The sequence below is a fragment of the Ammospiza nelsoni genome, chromosome Z, assembly GCF_027579445.1.
Source record: "Ammospiza nelsoni isolate bAmmNel1 chromosome Z, bAmmNel1.pri, whole genome shotgun sequence".
Taxonomy (NCBI): Eukaryota; Metazoa; Chordata; class Aves; order Passeriformes; family Passerellidae; genus Ammospiza; species Ammospiza nelsoni.
The window spans coordinates 69,702,250-69,723,715 of NC_080669.1; the positions used below are offsets into that span (position 1 = coordinate 69,702,250).

Sequence of the window (21,466 nt, forward strand, 5' to 3'; positions counted from 1 at the left end):
TGGTGCTGAGAGCCCCCCACTGGGAGGATTTAGGCCCAAACCCAGCTGGGTTTCCCTTTACACGTCACTATGAGCGCTTCTGCTTTTGCTCCGTGGCATAGAAGGGTACCCCTGCTTTGACATTGTCTCGTTTTAATGCTCCCCACCACCACTTCTGGCCCCCAGCTGTAGGACAGATTGGACACACCGCGTAGGAGAGGGGCGGGACTGGGTCCAAAAGTCATGTCTAAGTGGCACCTCCTTGTCACTAACAGCATCAGAGGCCAGGTGGGCATGGCCATTAAAGAAAGGACAACTTTAATTCAGTATTATCAACACCAAAGGAGCTTAATTAGTGCTTGCTCACTGGGCATGCCATCAAGCACATCTTTTCCCTTAGTTTTAGTGCAGAAAATCTGCCTAACACCACAGCTATGGCTACAACCACATACCCCCCTATGCATGGTGTGTGTGGTGGTTTGACCGAAATGGGATTTCTGGGATGCTGTAGTGAAACCAATGGGTGCTCAGATTTTAATATTGGCACCTGATGTGGCCATTGGGACATTTGGATCCGCCTCTGAGAACACAGGGTTAAAAGCAGGGCTCCCCCCTGGAAGGTTCTCTTTGGGATTGCTGGTGGGAGAGAGTTCAACTCCTCCCCTGGCCCAGCTGCTGAGCGGAGGGGAGAGCCACGCGGCCTGGGAGAGGTGGGCCTGACCCTGAGGGGCCCAAGGGTGGAAGCATCGAAGAACTACTGAGATGTATTCCCCCCTCCCACTTCTGGGAGACAGAGACAGAAAGAGAAACAGAGCCATGCCTGAGAGTTACCTGAAACTTGATAAACAAGTGTGGCAGCAGGCAGCACAGCTGAGAAGGAGGAAAGGGGGGGGAAGGAGGCAAAGGAGGCAGCAATGTGGGAGCTTTTCTGTGGCAGCCACTTGTGGGAGCTTTTAACCCCTTTGTGGACAATGAAAACTTTACAGAACATTAACCCTTCCTAGAAGAGTGATGAAGGTCTGGGCAGAGAGAGACATGTTGGAAGAATGGAGAAGATGGAGTGGCATTTTTTGCTGGACTCTTATTTTTTGTATAGCCATGGACTGTTTCCTTGTGATACAGAGACTGCTTCCGGGGGGTCAATGCCTCAGAATCCAGGGGGTGAAAAAAACATGGGGGGGACAGATGTCCCAAAGCCGAGACTGTGCCTTTTTGGAAGGAGATGAGGCATCTTTAAAAGGAACCCTAGAAGCAGCCCTGGTCCATGTGCAGTGGTGAGAGCATTTGGCATGGAAGGAAGATGTCATGATGGCAAAGGATCTCCGGGTGGTGCTACGTGTGACAAGAAGTCCATGGCACAAAGAAAGACTCCTTCTCCTCTTGATGAACTGAGGATTGAGTATTCTAAAGGGTGGTGCCGGACCAAGAGTTGGTGATCTGGGAGATGTATTATATTGGAATTTGGTGGGGGGAGGAGGAAAATGCTTTTGTGAAGCTTTCATTTTCCTTGTGTGTTTTTTTTTTCTTTCCTTGTAGTTTAGTTATTTTCTTGTAGTTTAGTTAATAAAGTTTTCTTTATTTCTAAGTAGGAGCCTGCTTTGCTTATTCCTGGTCACATCTCACAGCAGACACCAGGGAGAGGGTATTCTCACGGGGGCACTGGCATTGCGGCAGTGTCAAACCATGGCAGTGTGAAATCCCTACACAGAGAGCCCTGCTGGCCAACCTTTATCAGAGAGACTGGAAAAGTGAGGAGGAACCTGTGAGTTTAGGGAAAAGGGAATAATCATGGGATGGCAAGTCATTACAAACTCAGCATATGAAAATGGAAGCATTTTTGTGTTTAACAATAAACAAAAAGAATATACAGTGTGTCTTTTTTTATTTTTCCTGTCATATTTCACAGTGTGATCCAGCCTGTTAATGAATATGCATTTTTTTAAAGTAGAGCTTTCCAAAGGAAGAGAAGATCTACAGATAATGCTGTTGATCTAGCAAGAGAAAAACTCCTCAACAACAGAGCCTTTCTAGAATTCTGGGCCAAACTTCTTGGACACTCTTGCCAGCAGAAAAATGAGAGAGTTAGAAGTCAATTCCACTTGGTCCCAGAGAAAGAGAAGGCTACTAGGTGTAAAATCGTAGGCTGGTTAACATGTTTGAGTAAGGTCCATCTTTTAGAAAAGAGTAATTTGTATTTTGTTCTGTCTCAAAATAGAAGGAAGCTGCAAAATATCCTGCAGGCAACAGGACTGCAAAGAAGCTGTTAAATTCTGGCATCAGCTTGGTGCAGGGCTATGTCAGGGCAATTAGAGCTGCACCATGCTGCACTGTGCAGTACCGCTGTCAGCCTTAATCTGCACACTGATGGGCAGCACAAAATCCAAGTTACAGCCCACAGGAAGCACAACCAGTGAACCCATATTGCTTTGACAGTTGCACTCATCTAGAAATAATGCAAAACGCTATTTAGATGTATATATCACGACCCTGTGCTCTAGGAAGAAAACAATCTAATGAGGGGCTGGGAGACTCCTTGCAGAAAACAAGCAGCAAAGACATTGGTGGTGGTGGGTTTTTTTCCTCCCCTCCTTTTAGAATTCTTCGTATTTTATCCTGTTGGAGCGCCTTGTTGGGGTTGGTTTCACCAAGCTGTTCTTCGCCTTTACAGCCTCATTGAAGAATTTGAAAACAGATGGAAAACTCTTCCAAGAAGTTAGTTCATGGCGTTCTGTACCTGCAAAACACAAAGGTGACAGTTTGACTAGGGGTCGTTCTCTGACTTGCTGGGTGTTCACAGGATAAATGCTCCATAAAATGCAAAAATGCAAAACTCACAGAAGACACCCAGCTGCTGCAGCTGGTCTGGAGGGAGCCTCGGAAGGGTCAGAGCTGTCCTGCTGCTGAGCTCTGGGGCAGCTGACAAGAACAACTGCACACACAAGCAGACAGACATATGCACAAACATACATGTATGCACATGCACAGCCACCCACATCACAATCAGAGATCCTGAACGTGTCTCGTATCTGGGAAAATGAAGTCCCAAAGCACTCTGCTAATAAAAGGTCACTGAAGCACCACCTGATCTGGCCTACCTTGGGAAAAAGAAAGTGTCTGCTTTTCAGACATACTTTATATTATTTATTTTTAATTTTATACTGCTTTTAGCCTGGCATGTATGTTTTCAAGTGAAAGATAACACTTGATCTGAACTACATCTCATGCATCACAAAGGCATCCTTTGTGCACCCGCTCCCACAGATAATATTGAGACAGTAAAGTGGACCTTTCCTATTTGTATCTTCCCTCTGCACACAGATTTATCTCTGTATTTTATTTTGCTATATGCTTCTATTGTTTTGCAAGTGCCTTCCTCAACACATTTGCTTTATTTAAACAACCACACTCCCTCCTCCTTCCCCCCACAACCAACCCCCAAAACAAAACCAAGACAATGGAGATAGGCAGCCAAAGGGTGTGAAAGAGTTGGGACCTCTTCCTGGGTAACCCAATTATGCAGAGATGCTGCCTGGTAGTCTTTGGATCCTGGGCCTCTGCTTGATACTTTAACATTGCTAATGATAATTCTTTAGTCTGTGATAGTAGGTCATTGCTATGGTTACTCTACAATGGTGCAACACTTCACTTTCCCCTTCACCTATTCGTTGAGACCCAGCAACCACATTTGTTGCCTAGCAACAGTTCTGCGACAGTATCACAATCTGAGGGTGACAACAATGAGTGGCCACAGCCTGGCAGATGGAGAGGGATGCAGTCCAGGGTGGATGATGGTCCCTGAAGGACATAGGGTGGCCATCAGTACCTGGGGATATGAGATGGCTGCTGTGGCATGGCATTTTCTGTATTCCTAGCTTCACATCCCTGTCAGAACCTTCTAGGCATCCATCCATGGAGCATCCTTGGTGGGTCCACACACACACACCACACCACCCCCCTCCCCAGAAAGTCTTTGATGGAGGCACTATCTGCCACACTGCACGTCCCTGCCCCCTCAAAGGCAGCCATCACACAAGCAAACCAACCCTCAAAAAGCCCTCTCTAGAAAGATACTACTTCTCACACAAAGAGATGTTTTTGTACAAACAGCATCCATGTCATGTGCACACACAGATTTTCCTCTCCCTCTTCGTATTCATTGTACAGAGACAATTCATGACATCTTCCAGAAATTTCCCACATGCGCCTTTTATACAAATGCTTTCCACCTTTAAATTCACCCATCATTGTAGAAATTTGTTTTGCTGAGAGGTAGTCCATCCTATCAAGTGCTGGACTTGGCAGTGCTGTGTTGAGTTGGGCTCCATGATCCCAAGGGTCCTGTCCAACACAGAAGTTTCTCTAACTCTATCCTGCAGGTGGCTTTCAATACAGATCACCCATCCCATCCCCTGTAAGACTCCTCACAGCAATACTCGTCAAGAATTGTTCCCCACCTGGGAAACACAGAAGTGGCCCAACACAGCAGGAGGATAAAGCTTCCCTTCTAGCAAAACCTGCAGCCTAACAGACACATCCCTGAGCTTACGGCTTGGCTGGGTATACTGTGACTGCCCACTGCCACCAGGCACACAAAAGTCATCTACCAAAGCTGATTTATGGAGGGATAGGCTGTCCTAACACACTGTAAGGACACTCCTGCACAGGGGTTTCACCTCCTTCCCAGCATATGGTGAATACCTCTTTGAGCCCTGAAGGCAAAACATCTTTACATGTGGCTTTCTGGTCCCTACACAGATATCTCCCACACAATCACATCTTTCTCACTTCTGCCTGTCTGCATTCTCCGTCTTGATTGTAATAGTCATCATTAATACCCACTGGATTAAGATGAAAATATAGGCTGTGAATAATATAGGTTTTTTTCCCCTTCTTCCTTTTTCATCAACAACCTTCCTCCTCTGTAAAAGGGTCATCCAGAAACAAAAAATGAGGAAAAAAAAAAAAGCCAAAACAAAACAAAAAAAAGAGTAAGTTTCTGAAGCCTCCCTGTGTCTTTCTTCATCCTGCCTTCTCCCATGCACTTTCCTCATGTTCCCAAGAGAGATCATGCTCATATGCACTAGTGTTACTGAAACTGATTAACCTACAGCTTTCCTGTGGCAACTCCTCTCAACCCACTCTTCTCAAAAAACAATTCAAGCTTTGAGTCTAGAGGGACTCAAGGATTCAGCAGTCTAAAGCAATTTTAACACTCCCTATTTTCCTTTTCCTAGTAACAATCTTACTGGCAGATGAACAATTTCCCTGGTGATAAAATCACTACAATGGATATTTAGTTTCCAGGATTATGATGATTCTTTGCTTGATTAATATTGCAATAAGAAAAGCTTGCTAAGTATCTGCCTTGGACCTCTACAGTCATTTCTAAAGGTCAAATTTTGCCCTTACATATTCACATTTAACTACTACTAAAGAGAGACTCTAAAAATTTAACATTGCACACACTGTGTATTTATGATTTATATACCAAAGGCTTGGAAAATTCAACTGAAGCAAGTGGAATTATGTCCTAAGGGTGACAACAGATTTTGACCAAAAGATTTTTGCCAAAGTACCATTGACAACTGCAATCTCAATTGTGTATTTAGTAGTACACAGATCTAAATTAAATGCATGAACAGTCATCTATTTTTTAACAGAAATAATAATTTTTAAGAGACAGACAATAAGAAGCAATTGCTCTAAAGACAAGGTCCTCCGAGACAGATATTCTTAGTGCTCACTAATTTCAACAGCTGTGATGATAAACCATGATTCAATATATTGTATTAATTGACGGGCTGTTACACAGCATGTAGTGATTTCAGACATTAGTTCTTTGAGAAATCTTAGAAGCATGCAGCATGGAAAAGATATAAAAACCCAGTTAAGTGTGGGAAACAGCAAGAATACTCTAAAATATGCAAAGGCAACAATTGCAGAACAAAAAAGTATAAATCCCTCCTAGTCCTAGCTCCACTGAAATAAATGACAGAAACATCAAAAAGCAAACCAGCCTCCCACTTGCCAGCATGAAGAGATGTAGAGAGAAATTAATATATATTTTAACATGTGCATAACATCATTGGAAAGGAGCTCCAAAGAGATGGTGGAACCAATAATGTGTGAGGTGAAATGAGTAACGACAGCAAAAGAATGAACAAGTTCCAGAATCAATTTACCAAGTACCATAAAGAGATATATAACTAGAAATAATGAAAACTTGACAATACAGTTGTTGATACAAAAAACTAGGTAAGGGAATACTTTTAAAAATTCAATATCCAAATTATCAGGCCTGGATGACATGCATATGTGGGTCTTCAGGGAATCAGTTAATGAACTTGCTGGACTACTGGCAATTACTTCTGAGAATTCATGTACAATCAGGTAGGCACCAGAGGACTGGGGTGGGAATGAGAAGAAAAGAAATTTCTAATTTGAGAAATGGAGGGTTAATTGAAACTAACTAACACACATAAAATTCATGTCTGAATACCAGTACAGAAAGGGATCAACATTATAAAAAATCACAAGCACCTCTAGGATAACAGCAGACGCAACAGGCTCAAATTTGACAAGAACAGATAAAACCCAAACTTAATTGAATAACAAAAATCAGCAGGTGAGAGACTTATCCACTGCTGTGTTTTTGACATAGGTCAACGTGGCAGCCTTGAGGCAGTGGGAACCAATGTAATCACTTAAAATGGATTATGACCCTCACTGCTCTAATGGGCTATGGTCACTCCTACCTCTCACTTGCAAATTAGTTGCTTTATGCCAGTCAAGGGGCCCCCAATCACTTGAGATCTACAGTAATGCAGCTCCCAAATATGTGCTGCCATACCTGCACTGGCTCTAGCTGCCAGCAGCATGTCTGCCAGAAATTGCAGTACACATCACATATCTACAGGGTCCAGACTCAGCATCTTGTCTCATATCTCATCTCATCCCATCCCGTCTCACAGATGTCACGTTATGCCTTTCCCATTGTACATCATCTTGGACTCTAGAAAATGGGCACTGGCACACTTTTGGATAAGTGGTTAAAGCATCTGAGAAGACAAAGAATAAGAAGTAATATGGGGTTGGAAAGATACCTATGAAGTCCCAGAAGGATTGGTATTTGGGCTCAAGTCTTTTAAATGTGGTTATTAGTAATCTGAAAAAATACTGAGAATTTAGATACTGAATATAGGAATAGTATATTGAATAGGAGATAGTACAAACATAGGAAGAAACAAAGAAATAATAATGAAAAGGCCAGCCTAAATGGGTAGGAAAAACAGGGAAGAGGAAAAGCAAAGACTGAAACTGGGAATGGTGCCTGCAGGGGTGGTAATGCAATATGACTATGTGAATGATCCTGATGGCCATTTGCACACACGCATGCAAAGGCACTTTCACTGTCTTTCCTTTCCACTTCCATTCAGGAAAAGCAGCTCTTCACCTAGCAAGGCTGACAAATTCCTCCATCTGAAAGCAGAGTGTCTGGAGAGAGAAGAGCTCTGCAATCACCATAATTCGCTCTTGCAGAGCGATTACTGGCTGTGCAGGACAAAGGTGCCCTCCTACAGTGCCTGCCCACTGTGTCAGACAAAAGCCTCCTCCCGCGGTGCTCAGAAGATGCACAGCACAATGGTGGCCCCCCACCGCGTTTACAAGATGTGTGGGACAAAGGTTTCCTGCTGCACAGGAGCTGTGAGAGATCTTCATACATGCCTTAGTGCTGAAATATTTCTGCAGAGAAAAGTTTCCAGGTTGAAAAGCTTCTCCACAGATACTAGCCACAGGGCTGACCTCAGGTCTGCTTCTCTAAGTGACAGCTCATTGCTAAATAGCGCGGACTTCAAAATGAATTAAGGGTGTTCCACGCCTTGGGGTTTAGTCCCCATTGGGATGGAGAATTCTGCTGCTCTTCAACAAGGTCTTGCTCAGCAGAGAGTTTGCTCCCTGTGATCATGATCTACGCTGAGATCCTGTCATGCTGCAAAATGCCAATGCAAGTAGCTTAGCCACCTTGTCTGTAGACAGGTTGCTTTTACATTTATGATTCAAGCTAGGTATCTAAAAGGCACTCAGTCTTATCAGAACTTGATTCAAATGGTTCAGAGGTTGAAATATAGACTTTTGTGGGCATTTGCAGGAACGAAACACTTTAAACATTATTAAACACGAAAAGCAACACAATTAATTTGTCCTTTATAGGTAAGCTAACAGATAAGCCAACTCCATTTGACTGCAGTAGACAAGTGTGACAAACCTTTCAGAAAGGATTTTTTCTCCTGAAAGTTATAAATGAATGGAAATTTCTTTCTTTATCATATTATCCACACACACATTGAGGAACTACTTTAATTATTAGGTATTCAGTTCTGTACCAACATAACAATACTGTTCAAATATGCACTGAGGTGTGAATAAGAGATGCTACCTGCCTGTCCTGCATCCATCTTTCTGTATGCTAACAATTTACTTCGTATCACAAAGCTATTTCTGAACAGGAATTTCAATTTTTTACTCTCCAGTAAATCAGATATGATCAAGTATGACATAACTACTTTTAATTTGTAAGGTTTCTCTACTGAAAATTCCTTTACCCTGTTGATCTGCATGGGAAGAAATTATTGTGTCTTTTTGACTATTTTGGTCTACTGATGTAAACATCCAGGTCTCAAATCCAAAACAGAAGAAGCTCTCAGAGCATCCCCAGTAAAGCTAACAGAAAAGGAGATTTAAAAAAAATACATCTTGACTAAAATCATGCAATAGTTCTGACTAGGAAAATGAGAGCTTCAGGAAAAATTGTGAATGAGTCCATAAGCTCAAGAACATTGAGATTCAATGACCTCAGGAGTTTTTAAGCACTCCTAGATGTCACAATGGTAAAGAAAGATTAAAAACTTAGGCAAAATTAAGACATAAGCTAAACATCAACTAATGAAATGAAAACAGTAATTTCTGAGGGGACGTAAAACAACTCAACCTCAAAACAATCCCCAAGCTTTGATGTGTTTAGTTTGGCTAAGAAGTAATCGTTTGTGTAGTCATGGACATGATAATAATCTGAAGTAACTGTAGGGACATGAATTCTTTAGAGAAGCCAAGAGGGAAGAAACAGAACCATTTGAAGACATGAAATACAGCTTATTAAGTGGGCTTAGACACACAATAAACTGGTTAAGACTCAATAAAAGAAAAATCATGGCAATGCTGGAAACTAGACTACACACACTAAAGAAATTTTTTACTTAGTTATTATCTACTGTGACACAAAGCAGTTCTTATTTTTGTTGGACACTTATTATCTATAATAATCTTTAGTGGGATGATGAAAACAGAGCAACAAGCATCCTACTGAGAAAAAAGTTCACCTTTGAACTCCCATACTTGCAATTCACTTTTCTTGCACTCCTTGTTTACAGCACACCAACTTCCCACAAGAAGCAAGTGATTAAAAACAGTAAAAAAAAAATTGTAAATTTCTCTTGTCCTCTGAGCAACAAGATGCAAAGATCCAAACAAAAGCTCATTGCAAGCAAGGTCTGCAAAGTAGGAAAGAGATAGGAGTTCTAACACGACCATCATTATTTTTCACTACCCTTTATTTAATATTAAGGGCAGTCCTACGAGCACAGGTCATTTGATTGTTCCTCTACATGTGAACTGGCCAAATAAGTAAAACTTGTGAGGTCATTCTCTCCTGAGCACAGGTTACCCAAAGTTAGGTCATTTTCTGGTTCACCAGAGTCAAGCAATTTTCTTTTGAGTATATATTAAAAAAGGTAAAGATGGTGTCTGAACAACGTTCTCAGAGGCAGCAATTTCCAATGCAATAAATTTTAGCAGGAGAGCAAGCCATTTCCTTGAAGAAGAGATCCAGTAAAGATGTGTGCAATATTATGCAACCATAGATTTTAAAACTCATGTTAAAATGGTGTACCATGCAGAGAGAAGAAGGTAGGGTTTGAAGTTGTATTTATATTGATATATGTGTTCACCTCTCTACTGCTATCTTTATCCCTGTCTCTATACAATCTTCATATATCCATCTCCATCTCCATAGTATGTGTATCAACAACACTGTCTGTCTGTCTGTCTGTCTGTCTGTCTGCCTATCTATCCCTCCATCTATCTATCCATACCTTGAATTACAGGTAACTTTACCCTTACTGTATGTAAATCAAGTATAAAAATTCCTTACCTGACAAATGAGAGGTGGGATACTCAGGTTACATCTTGCAAAGATATTTTTGGGCTAAGAACATACCAATGGTAGGTGCAGGATCTCACCAATGGAAATTAAGAATAGGTTAGACAACCATGTCTTAGGAATATTACGGGTATAGCTGACCTCACCCTGGGCAATATGGACAAATTAAGTAACTTCCTGAGTTTCTTTCTATCCAGGCTCATTGCTTCTGTGACTTCATTGGCTTTATCTAAGCAGCAAAATTTATTGTCTTAGCAAAGTACTTCACAGTAAGTCTGAAGCAATTGAATAATACATGTGAGTGAGACAATTTTTTAAATGCCCATGAATATTTTCTATCATGAATTAGGAAAAACACCTATATAAAATTGCAAGCAAGAGCACAAATAAAATAGATAGCATTTGAAACAATTATTTTCTCAACTAGGAGAAAGGAAAATTGGCTTTTAAATAAAGGAAGTTTTGACTTGCTCAGAACTCATCACTTTATGAGAGAACTTACAACCACAAGACTTCTTGGGTGAAACCACTGAAAACCAACTGTTCAAGCCTCACAGCTTCCACAGGTTATAAACCTGAAAAATACTAATATACCTGACAGATCTTAACATGCTGCAGCACAATGCAAGCCATCAGTTATACCCCCTTCTCCTCACTGCTTTGCAAAGACACATCTAACAGAGTTTTGTAAGGGAGAAGTCATCATTACTATGCTTTTGCAAACCAAGTGGCTCAGCCAAAATGAGGAATGGATCTGAGCTCTGCTGAGCCCACAGCAGGGCTCTGTTCATGCAGCAATGCCGCCGATGTTAACAAGCATACAGATTTTATAAACTATATTTAAACTAATTTAAAACATTCTGCAGCAATTCCTGCAAGTTACTTTAATCTTAAATACCCACAGGCTGATTTTTAAATCTGAGTTTATTCCAAAATCCCACAGCTTTTTACTGCCCATGGGGCAGAGACCTGAAGGATACACACTCTTGCTATCTTGTGAGAACTCTACTAATGCAAGAAATTCATCAGTGATACCAGGACAAGGGAAACAACCAGCTGCTTAGAAAATAGCTCCTCTTTGTAATGATATTTGTTTCTAAATAGTAATTGTGCCATCAAACATCTGGATGTACCAGCAGCATATGCATAAACCAACACAGTTTTGCACTTTCCAAAAACACAGCAGCCAATGCAACACCATGGAAATGGGTTAGGCTGGCAATGTGGGCACCAAAGAGCAGCTAGGAGAGGCAGCAAAGCTTTAAAACATGTTAACATGACAGAAGAGACGCCCCATACACTGAAGATGTAAAAAGGTTCTTAATCACTAGCAGGATAAGCACATACTACTTGACGATTCGTGTGAAGTTTTGAACACACGAACAAATTACACTAAAGCAATTTTAAAATAAAGTTGCAGAATATAATTTTCTGTTCTTTCACACCACAAACAGAGCTTGAAGACTGGTGCGGATGCTGACACAGCAGCTGTGGAAGTAAATAAAGTCTTCTGGGGGACAGGAATGAGCCTGTGTCTAAGGAACAAGCTGCAATGAGAACATGCATGGGGCATGAAACCCAGTGTGTTTTAATGATTTTAGTGAGAATCTGAATTCATACCTTGCAAGCCTTGAATTGAATACACTAACTCTCCCTTCCCACAGTGGAAAATGTTTATTATCTTCTAGATAAGAAATAGTTCAAAAGCATGTTTTCCTCCTGAATTTTTTACTTTGATTATAGTGTCCTGTTGTATCTGTGTAGACAAAAGACTACAGTCAATCCAAGTCCAGAGCACTTTCACAGGTACAATGGTATTCACTAACCCATCTGCTTCATCTTGGGACTACTGCCTCTGGCTGGCCCCAACCTAAGCTAAGCTAAGCTAAGCTAAGCTAAGCTAAGCTAAGCTAAGCTAAACTAAGCTAAGCTAAGCTAAGCTAAAATAAGCTAAGCTAAGCTAAGCTAACCTAACCTAACTCAACACAAACTCCTCCAATGTGCCACTCGCACCATTCATCCTCTCCCTAGTCCTGGAGCAGTCACAGAAAAGGCACTTCCCCTTGATTTGTCTTCAGAGGCTAATCGTGTGACAGGTAAAATGAAAAAATCTCAAGAATCCAAGTGCTACCTCTACAGTGCCAACTTTGGTCCTGTGGGAAACCTTACTTCATCTGCACCTGATCCTCCCCTTCTGACAGCTGCTCCTGCAGGATGGTGGAAATGGGGTTAGCAAATGGTGGGCTAAGATGGGGCTGCTTTCCTGCTTTTGCTGGAGACCAACTTCAGGAGCCACCACCTGCTGCAAAGGAATCACTTCCTTGCATCAAGAGAGGTGAAACTGAAGAGCCTAAATCCAAGTGATCCTGAAAATCCCAATTCAGTCACTCACCACACCCTGAGGTGTCTAAGCTCCACAAACACCTCAACTCCTGGCTTTAAAGTTTGCACCTTATAATGATATCACTTCTGTACATGCACAGAAACACATCAGGTTTGGCAGTGAAAATATTCCCATGGGTCTCAGGCAGATATAGTGTTTCCATGTCCCCCTCTCCTCCTGCCCCATAATGCTAAGTATGTGTCCAAGCCACAGTGGCAGGAATGCCCTTTGATCTCCTTCCTAAGGCTTCATTTCAAATGAATCTCTTCCCACTCCTTGCCTGTTTTTCATCCATGTGGGACATCTGTTTCTCCAGAACACCTGTTTCTCCAGGAAATCCAATTCTGAATTCTTCTTCTATAACTTGCTCACATGGCAGTTCTCCTTGAACTCATGTTCAGTGCCTGGCTGTGATCTTGCTCCATCTCATCCACACACTGATCTCAGCTGACCTGTTCTCATGGCCCACCAATTTCTGCCTTTTTCTGCCTTTACTTCAGCCATTTCAGGAAGACTTCCTCTACCTCACTGCTAGTGCACCCATCCAGTTTCTCCTCACAAACACCTTTGTCTTCCAGCTGCTGGCATCCAACACATCTTTCTTCTCCATGTTTTCCCAGGTCTGACTGGCAAGTCAGACAAGTATTTGGCAAGTATTAAAAAAGCTGAACACAAGATGACCCTACTACCCAGATGTAGTGGTGAGGGCAGAAAAAGAGGACAAATCTGAAATTGCAGTTGCCCTACTCTGCAGAATCAGAGAAATGAGATATTTATCTCCTAGGTGAGAATGATAGTTTCATGGGAAATTCAGGGCATTTTCTTAATGATTTAATGGAAAGGAAACATATCCGAGTTTGTAAAATGCCATGGGAGATGAAGCTGAATACAAACAACAAGTAACAAATGGAGTTAAGAAAATCATGTTTGGGGAGTAAATAACAAATTCCTTTAAGTTTGATAAAATTTTAGTTATGTCAAGTAAGTATAAATAAATTTATGGAAAAAATAAAAATTTGTATATTTGAGGTGTGAATAACCCTTGTGCGCTTGTAGTAAGTAATTTATGACTAACCCATACCATATAAATATTTCTTGTTTGCATCACACCAACTGCTGTTTATATATGTACATGTATTACATCCCCCCATCCTGGCCACCTAGGACTTATATGACCCACTTCCAGGTGTCTGCATAGCTGTACTAGTGAGAAAAATGGTGAGAAGATGGTGATTTCACCAGTGAATTTACACCAATATAGTGGGGATTAACTTTCTTTTATTAGCATAACCTTTGCTAGGTGTTGGTAATGACCATTCTTGAAGGAGGCAGGTGACTGAACCTAGATGGTGGGATTTTATGGACAATGATCATTGTTGTGGGTCAAGTATACCTGTGCTGCAATCATAAAATTAATAACCTCTACAACAACAACTTTACATATGGCTGCCTCAGAAGAGTGACACTTGTGTGACTCACAGTCTTTGGAGATGCTATTAATAATTTATACCAAATTTGAAGTGCTAAGATTTTTCTCTCCCACAAGTCATGGTAATCAATACAGGTCTGCACCTACTACAGCCTGATGAGGTGAAGTGTGTGGCAAGGATCAACTGCACTGGGCAAAAAACACAGCTCATAAGCAGGGCTTTGCAAAAGAGATCTCCGGTGACCCCATTTCCACACCTATACTGTGAGAACAAATAAAGAAGAAAGTAATTTTTTGTAGGGTTACCATCACTGCTTAGTGTTGCAAATTAAATTAATTGTATATTTGTCTCAAAAGTACTCCGAAACTTGAGGGGTTTTCATACATCATCTGGATTATAGGCTTCTGCAGCCTAATTCATAACACATCAAGGCTTAGTGCGGGATACTATAAAGCCCCTATATAATGGAAACTGGCAATTTAAGACTAAACACATTCAAAAAAGGCTCTGCGGGTGTGAATTACACTAAATTTAACTAAGCTTAATAATATCACACTTCTGACTTAACCTCAGAGATGTCACTAGAGGGACTGTTTGAGATTAATGATCATAAAGCTGCATTCACTCCCTGCTTAACACTCCTCCTTATTACAGCAGACAGCAGCTCTGCCTGGAAATGCACAGTGCATGTGCCTTGGTTCCCACCTCTTCTGAACAGCACCACCCAAAATCAGTCATGGGTGATGCTCAGGATGCAAGGGCAGCAAGCCAGTCACGCAGCAAAGAGTTCAAGACAGGCATCAGGTGGGGGAGGCAGTGAAGTGAGGCGCAGGCAGAGTGAAGCCGAAGGCAGGCGCACGGCAGATTGGATGAGAAGGCATGTTGTGTGCTGGCATGTGCTGACCTCTGCCAACAGCTCTCCTGACATCCCTGTCTAGGGCAGTCAGACATGAACATCAGTGTGGGACGTGGGTCTGCCAACAGTAGAAGGGAGAACTCAAAAGTCTGGGATGAACGTGAAGGGAAATATTAAGTTTGTATTAAGGAAAAAAAAGCACCCCAACCAAATAAATCCTTTAGAGCTGCAGATATTTACTGTGGGCTTGCCTGTGTGACTGGTGGGGCCCCATTGCTGAGATGCGGCTGGAGAAAGCTCAGTGAGACCCAGCAGTCAGTGGGATGAGAACAGATAGGGGTTTCTCCTGGAGAAATTGCAACTTATGTTCTACTTTACAGCCACAGAGAAAACACACCAGGACACAAAACAACTCAAAAATCAGAGTTTTTCTGATAATCCAATTTTAGACACCCAATTACTGAATGGTAAGGTTTCTAACCATTCCATTTAAATGCTAAACTAACTAAATAAGCTTAATTTGGGAGACCATATTTATTTCAGAACAGGGACTTCACTATTACCCTTAAAAAAAAAAAAAATACAATAGGTAACATCAAGCTCCAAAGCTGTATCTTCAAACTGACACAGTCACTTCGACATTGAAGAAACAATTTATGATTTCCTCACCAGCCAGAGGAAAAATAACCCCCAAACTCCAAAGACAAGAAACAATGCATTTGCCTTGTATTTACAAATACAATTTTCACTTCAAAATACAATATTGTTCTAATAACTGATCTTTCCATGTGGAATCTTCCAGCAGAACCAGGGCTCTTGAGACAAACTGTGGCAAAATCAAGAAAAATCCCTTGTGTCATGGTAGAGATTTTTTGCCATGCATTTAGTAGTTCTAAAGAAAATGACAGTTATTTCTATCCAGAAAGATGGTTAAACCTTGGGAACTGGGAATAGAAACAGAAACTGCCAGTGAAGTATATTTGGAAGTGCAAGAGAGATGAAATATTTAAATAAGTTTCAAAATTCGGTGTTTCAAATTATTTTTTTTTCTTACATCAAGAAGCTCAGTTTTGTTTTTTCACAAAATTAGAACAAAATAAAAGGAAGTTGTCAAGGTAGTTTCTCTCTGAAGAATCACTGAACTGGAGTTATGTCATCTTGCATTAAAACTATTAGTTATTGCCACAGCTGGCCTACAAATATTACATTAAAAAAGTATGAAGAAAATAACTTAAATACAATTGGGGAGTTCTTTTGTTGATGGCCCATGCATATCTCTTAGTATTTAATACTTATTGCTCCATTTTGGTTTAATTTGTCTGAAGCACCATACATTGAATTTTTTCAAGCAATTTTAAAGCAAACTATTGACACATTAGGGAAGAGACTTCATCATAAAAACAAAGATTGAGGCTGAAATTTGTCTAAATGAGACCAATATCAATATGCACAAATGCACAGACACCTGAAGTTTGACAATCATTGCTCATAAAATCCTGCAATGAGATAATATGAAAACTATCTCCTGTTGAGGGAAGTTAGAGAGGAGATCATATGTGAACACTTGAGGAAAACTTGTGCTGTGATGGAACATTTCCTGTTAGTCTGAGGATAAAGGAAACACTACAACCACAATATTAAATTAAGAAAACAATTTTTTTCACTCTGTTGTGAAAAGTGAATAGTGTATGAGTGACTAAAAAGCAAAGACCTTGAAGTCAACAACATTCCCACAAGTTTTATCTTGTTTTACAGTTCCAGAATGACAAGCACTTCACATCAGTGTCTCTGCAGCCATGATTGTTACTTTCCAAATGAAGTTTTACAGTGCAAATATTCCACATTCTCACAGGTACCAGAATTGTTTTTCCAGATCTGCATTCAGACACACACTCAAAGCCTACAAGACTTCCTTTGAGGAAGGACTGCTGAGGGGACACAGCACTGTAAATGTGGGGTTTGCTTTCCTTTGCGAAGCTGGGGAAAGCAGCAGCCAGGCACAGGAAACTTTGTGCCATGCATCTCGGCATCTGCAATGGGAACAATGGGTGTGGTCAAAACGATTTGCTGCTTCTTACTGCAAAGAACTCACACCCCAAGGCAAACCTGCTTCCATGCCACAATGTCTTTAGCAAAACTGGACTGCAACAGCAGCTCCTCTGCAGCTGCACGAGGAACAGCAAAGCCTGCTCACCAAGGCATTGCCTTCTGCAGCTGCAGAAGCCTTCACAGAGCTTTGGCGTGAAGGACACCATGCCCCATGCTGCACACTGACAAGGTGCTCCTGCTCTTTCACAGCAAGAGAAATGGGGCATGTAAATCCACTTGTGGTAGAAACACCACATCTCATCTACTACCATGGCAAGAGGTGGAAGCATCAGGATTTGCCCTGTAAGCCTAGGACCAAGGATGCTGGTAGGAAACAAGTTTGCTACTGGTCTAAATTAAGAATAACCTCATCTATCATTTTCATATTTTCTGCCCAGGAGATACTAAAGATGTGCATTAAAAGGAATCCTACTGCTCAACTTGTACAATGCTGACTGGGCTGTACTTCTAAAGTGCATGTAAGTACTTAAATTATGTTTCACAACAAAAGAGATTCAGTAAAAACCCCACAAAATCCCACAAGAAAACTGATAAAATAAATCTGTGACATACTTAACAAATCAACTGGTTGCAACAGCTTTGGTATGGCCCGAGAAGTGCTGAAATCAAATGTTTCCTTACGACACCCATTACTTAAGGTGGATTTCTGAAATATGAAAAGCGGAGTCTTTTTAATTGAGTTTCGTATCCCAAATGGATCACAGAGGAATTCTTATATGCCTTTTGTGTATAAGCAAGCAAATCCTCTGTAGTTTGGGATCTCAATAATTCCCTTTATAAGAGCTTGTTTTCAGTTGTTTATATATTTTGCCAAGTTAGGTATTTGGGATGAAAATTTCGAGGCTCCATCTCTGCCTTAGGCTGATTATTATTATTTTCTTACATTTTAAGTGAGAGGATTTAGGCACTTCAGGAAATAAGACTGAGGGAAAACATATTTTGACCCTGCTGGGAGGAATAAAAAAACGAAACAAACAAAAAAATAAAAAAAAGGTCTTACAAGAATTTTGCTGAGTAGCTCCTCTGTCTCTATTCTTCACAGTTTGAAATCTGGAAGGTAAGACCCCTGGTGTCCTTTTGCAATTCCCATGAAAAAACAGCCAGCTTTTTGCCTAGTCACAAGCCTTTGTAAAAACTCATTAGCATATGCTCAGCACAGAGTCCCCAGAATCTGCAAGTCTAAGTGGCCAAAGATTCCTCTGAAGATGCTGTTTGCCCAGAGTCTACAGGGCTAAGCCAGACATTTTTTTTGCCACTGCTGCTCCCAGATGTTGCACTCTAATGTGGCATCAGGCACAGGAACCAAGTGCAGACAGCACTCTGTCTTGGGCTCCAAATGCAGGCAGAACAAGGGGAAAAGGGGAAAAAAGCAGCCTAATGTAAATAGAGAGGAGATCTAGTCCCTGGGGAGCAGGGTGAGTGAATCAAGACATGAGGCTGACTGTAAAAAGATCAAAGAAGTGGCATAGGAACACCAAGGAAGGTGAAGGAAACACCTCTGCAGGAGAAGGAAAGACCTTGAAAAGCAGGGAACTGGCAGCAAAAAGAGGTTCGGAGGCAGACCAGAGGAACAGCAGACAGTCTGGACACAGCAGGGACAGGTGAGACATGGAGGGGAGGAGAGGCACAGTGGCACATGACTCTCATGACTCTCCAAACTAGGTAGGAGCTGCCTTATGGGAGACTCAGTCTCTCTAGGCAAAGACAAACCTGCCAATGTTTCATTCTGCCTCGGCTGTGGGTTACAGAGAAGGTAACAATCTACTGCACTAATACTCTCAGCACCTTTATCTTGCTTCACCATCCCGTGCCTCTGAGCTCAAACTCCATGTCTGAAATCTCCACCTCTGCAATGACATGCAGACATAGAACATCACATGATAAAATTGCCTTTCTTAGTCTTATTGTGGTTGAAGAAAACAAATTACACACAGAAAACTATATTAGGAGAATATTTGAAGCATGCACGCTGAAGGGACAAGTTAAGGACATTCAGTTTAGTCAATGTCAAAATGGTTCACACAAAACTGATGGGGGATGGTGCTTACTGGCGCTGCTCTGGTACAGCTTGTGCTGACCTTGCAGAGAGTGTTATGCTGCCCTTGAGCATCACTTGTGCATTTCTCTACCAGACACCTCTGTTGACCTGCAGCTATTGCCTGGGAGTAGAGAGAACTGGTCCAAACAGATGAGGCTTTTGCAACAAAACGTGAAATAACTTCATTTCAATGCAGTACAATGAGTAAATGAAGGAGAATGTAACACAATTTGAATATGGGAAACCCCTGTAATACACTGCTTTGAAATGTATATTGGCTATTACATGGGCAGTGTAAGAAGTTGTGTTTGGATAAAAACCCCTAGGTATTTAAAGATTAATGGTTATTTTTTAAAGTATCAATAAGGAATTAATCTCATTAACAGAAAAAAACTTTACAGAGCCTCAGGCTCCAAGGAGGATTTTTTGAGCATCTATAGACACGAATCTCACTGCAAGCAGCTCACAGCTGAACTGACTCTCTAATCTCTACTGGTGGAAAGACATGACTCTTTCTCATACATTCAAAGTTCCCAGGTTACCTAAATTCCCAGCAGTCAAAGAAGAGTAAAGCTTCCCCTAATGGTCATTCTTATACATCTACCTCACAGTAACTGCTATTTTAACCTGAGTATGTAGTTGCATCATGTAGTTGCGATCACATATAAGAGGTAATACAGAAACAATGGTTTGTTATGAAAAAATAGATGAGGTACACAAGAAGGAAACTGAAAGCCACACAACAAGGCAACTGAAAGCTTCATGTTTCTATTATTTCATTATTTTCTGGGATGATAACTGAGAGCAATTTGTAGAAATCATCAGTCCTTTAATGACACTGTGTGATCCAACAGGATCCCTTCCTGCGAACATATAAGTGAGGTGACTTTTGTTTCACAGCAGTCTGTTATTCTGTTTTCCTACCCATTCCAAATAAACCTTGTTTAAGACAAAATAATTACTTTGCAAGCCTACCCACAACTTTTTTTTAGGGTGATGCACAGTCCACCAAAAATCTCAGATGCATTAGCATCTAAACTAGCAGAGGAGCTGAGTAACACTGGTGATAGGCTGAATGTGGCAATTCCACGGGATATCACAGGTTGGCTTGGTCTGTGGTACTGCAAATCTAGTGGTAAAAGAAAGGATCTGCAGAGCTGCAGTCACTGCAGGGGACAAAGTGGTTTTGAAGGATACAACACAGGTAGGAGTACAAAAGTATCAAGCACAAAATGTTTGTATCTTGTTCATGCTCTAACATGAGCTTCAGCTGGTCTTTCACTTTAACATAAGTCAATAAAAAATTTAAATACTTCATACATTGTTTGAGGTAAGGATGGCTGGTCACTAAAAGCAATATTACTCTGTAATCACATCATATGCATTTTTAGACTTATCCCTGCAGTTTGCTTCTGTGGCTTTAGATAACAGTTACTTTTTTTTTTTGACATTTGTTTATCAGAACAGTGATAAGGAAAATGAATAAATGAAAAATCTGTATGAAGAATCATGCAAATGATCATAAATGGCAGATTTAGTATCACCAATGGCAGTTTTAATAAGTATCTTATAGGAAAGAACCAGCATCCAAATTTTAACTTTATATGATATATGATTCTACAACATATATGAGTTACTTATTTTGGAATGACAGCCATGAGTGGTTTCTTTTTCTTGCATCAGCTGCTAGCACATACATTTCTGTGCTAATATGACAGTTTTCTTTGAATATGATAAAAAGGAATGATGACTGAGCCACAGGCTGCTCTGCAGCAAGCAGAATCAATTACCCCCCCAACCGATCTAATTGATCAATTTCAAATACAGCAAATCTGCTGAGTCCAGTCAAGTCATAGAAGGCTTCTTTTCAAAAGCAGATACCTAATACTCATATGAAATATGTAACAAGCCAGGAAAATTATGAAAGCATTAATATGCCCAAAGAGGAAATCACCCTATAAACATTCACGTTCAGTAGTATATTTATGGCAATTACACTGCTCATGCAACATGTTACCATTTTAATAACACTACACATGTTGCACACTCTTATTCATGTTTTATGACCCAGTATCTTTTACCAACTATCGTTTGTTGCTCTGTTTACTAGTGCCACATCACAACATCCATCCATCCTTGGCAGTGACAGGTGTTGCTATACATACTCTCAGCAGGATTTTTTGCTTAGCACCACAGGATGCTCTACCTTGGTTCTGTGCAGTACTACAGAAACTGCTAATGCAAAAATCCCACTTATCAGTGGCTCTGAAAAGGCATAATTTTATAACACCTTGATTTATTCCAGCAGACTCTTAACCCATGCACTTACCAGTATGTTTTAAATTTCCTGACACAACAGGGAAGTAAAATGCTGTCCCTTCTAACAGCACCTACGTGCAGATGCCCTAGCAGTCAGTGCTCTCGTGTGCATAATTTTCTCAATTATTTGGTTAAA

General features: G+C 40.9%; 1 protein-coding gene across 3 annotated transcripts in view; it reads right to left on the minus strand.

Annotated features, from left to right (window-relative positions):
• Positions 1 to 1,844: 1,844 nt before the first annotated feature.
• ARB2A (ARB2 cotranscriptional regulator A) overlaps positions 1,845 to 21,466 on the minus strand; it is a 254,631-nt gene continuing 235,009 nt past the window's right edge. For all 3 annotated transcript variants that reach the window (XM_059493028.1, XM_059493026.1, XM_059493027.1), the window contains one exon: positions 1,845 to 2,713. In XM_059493028.1, the coding sequence (XP_059349011.1) occupies positions 2,571 to 2,713 (143 nt within the window). In that variant the 3' untranslated portion in view covers positions 1,845 to 2,570. The remainder of the gene's footprint in view (positions 2,714 to 21,466) is intronic.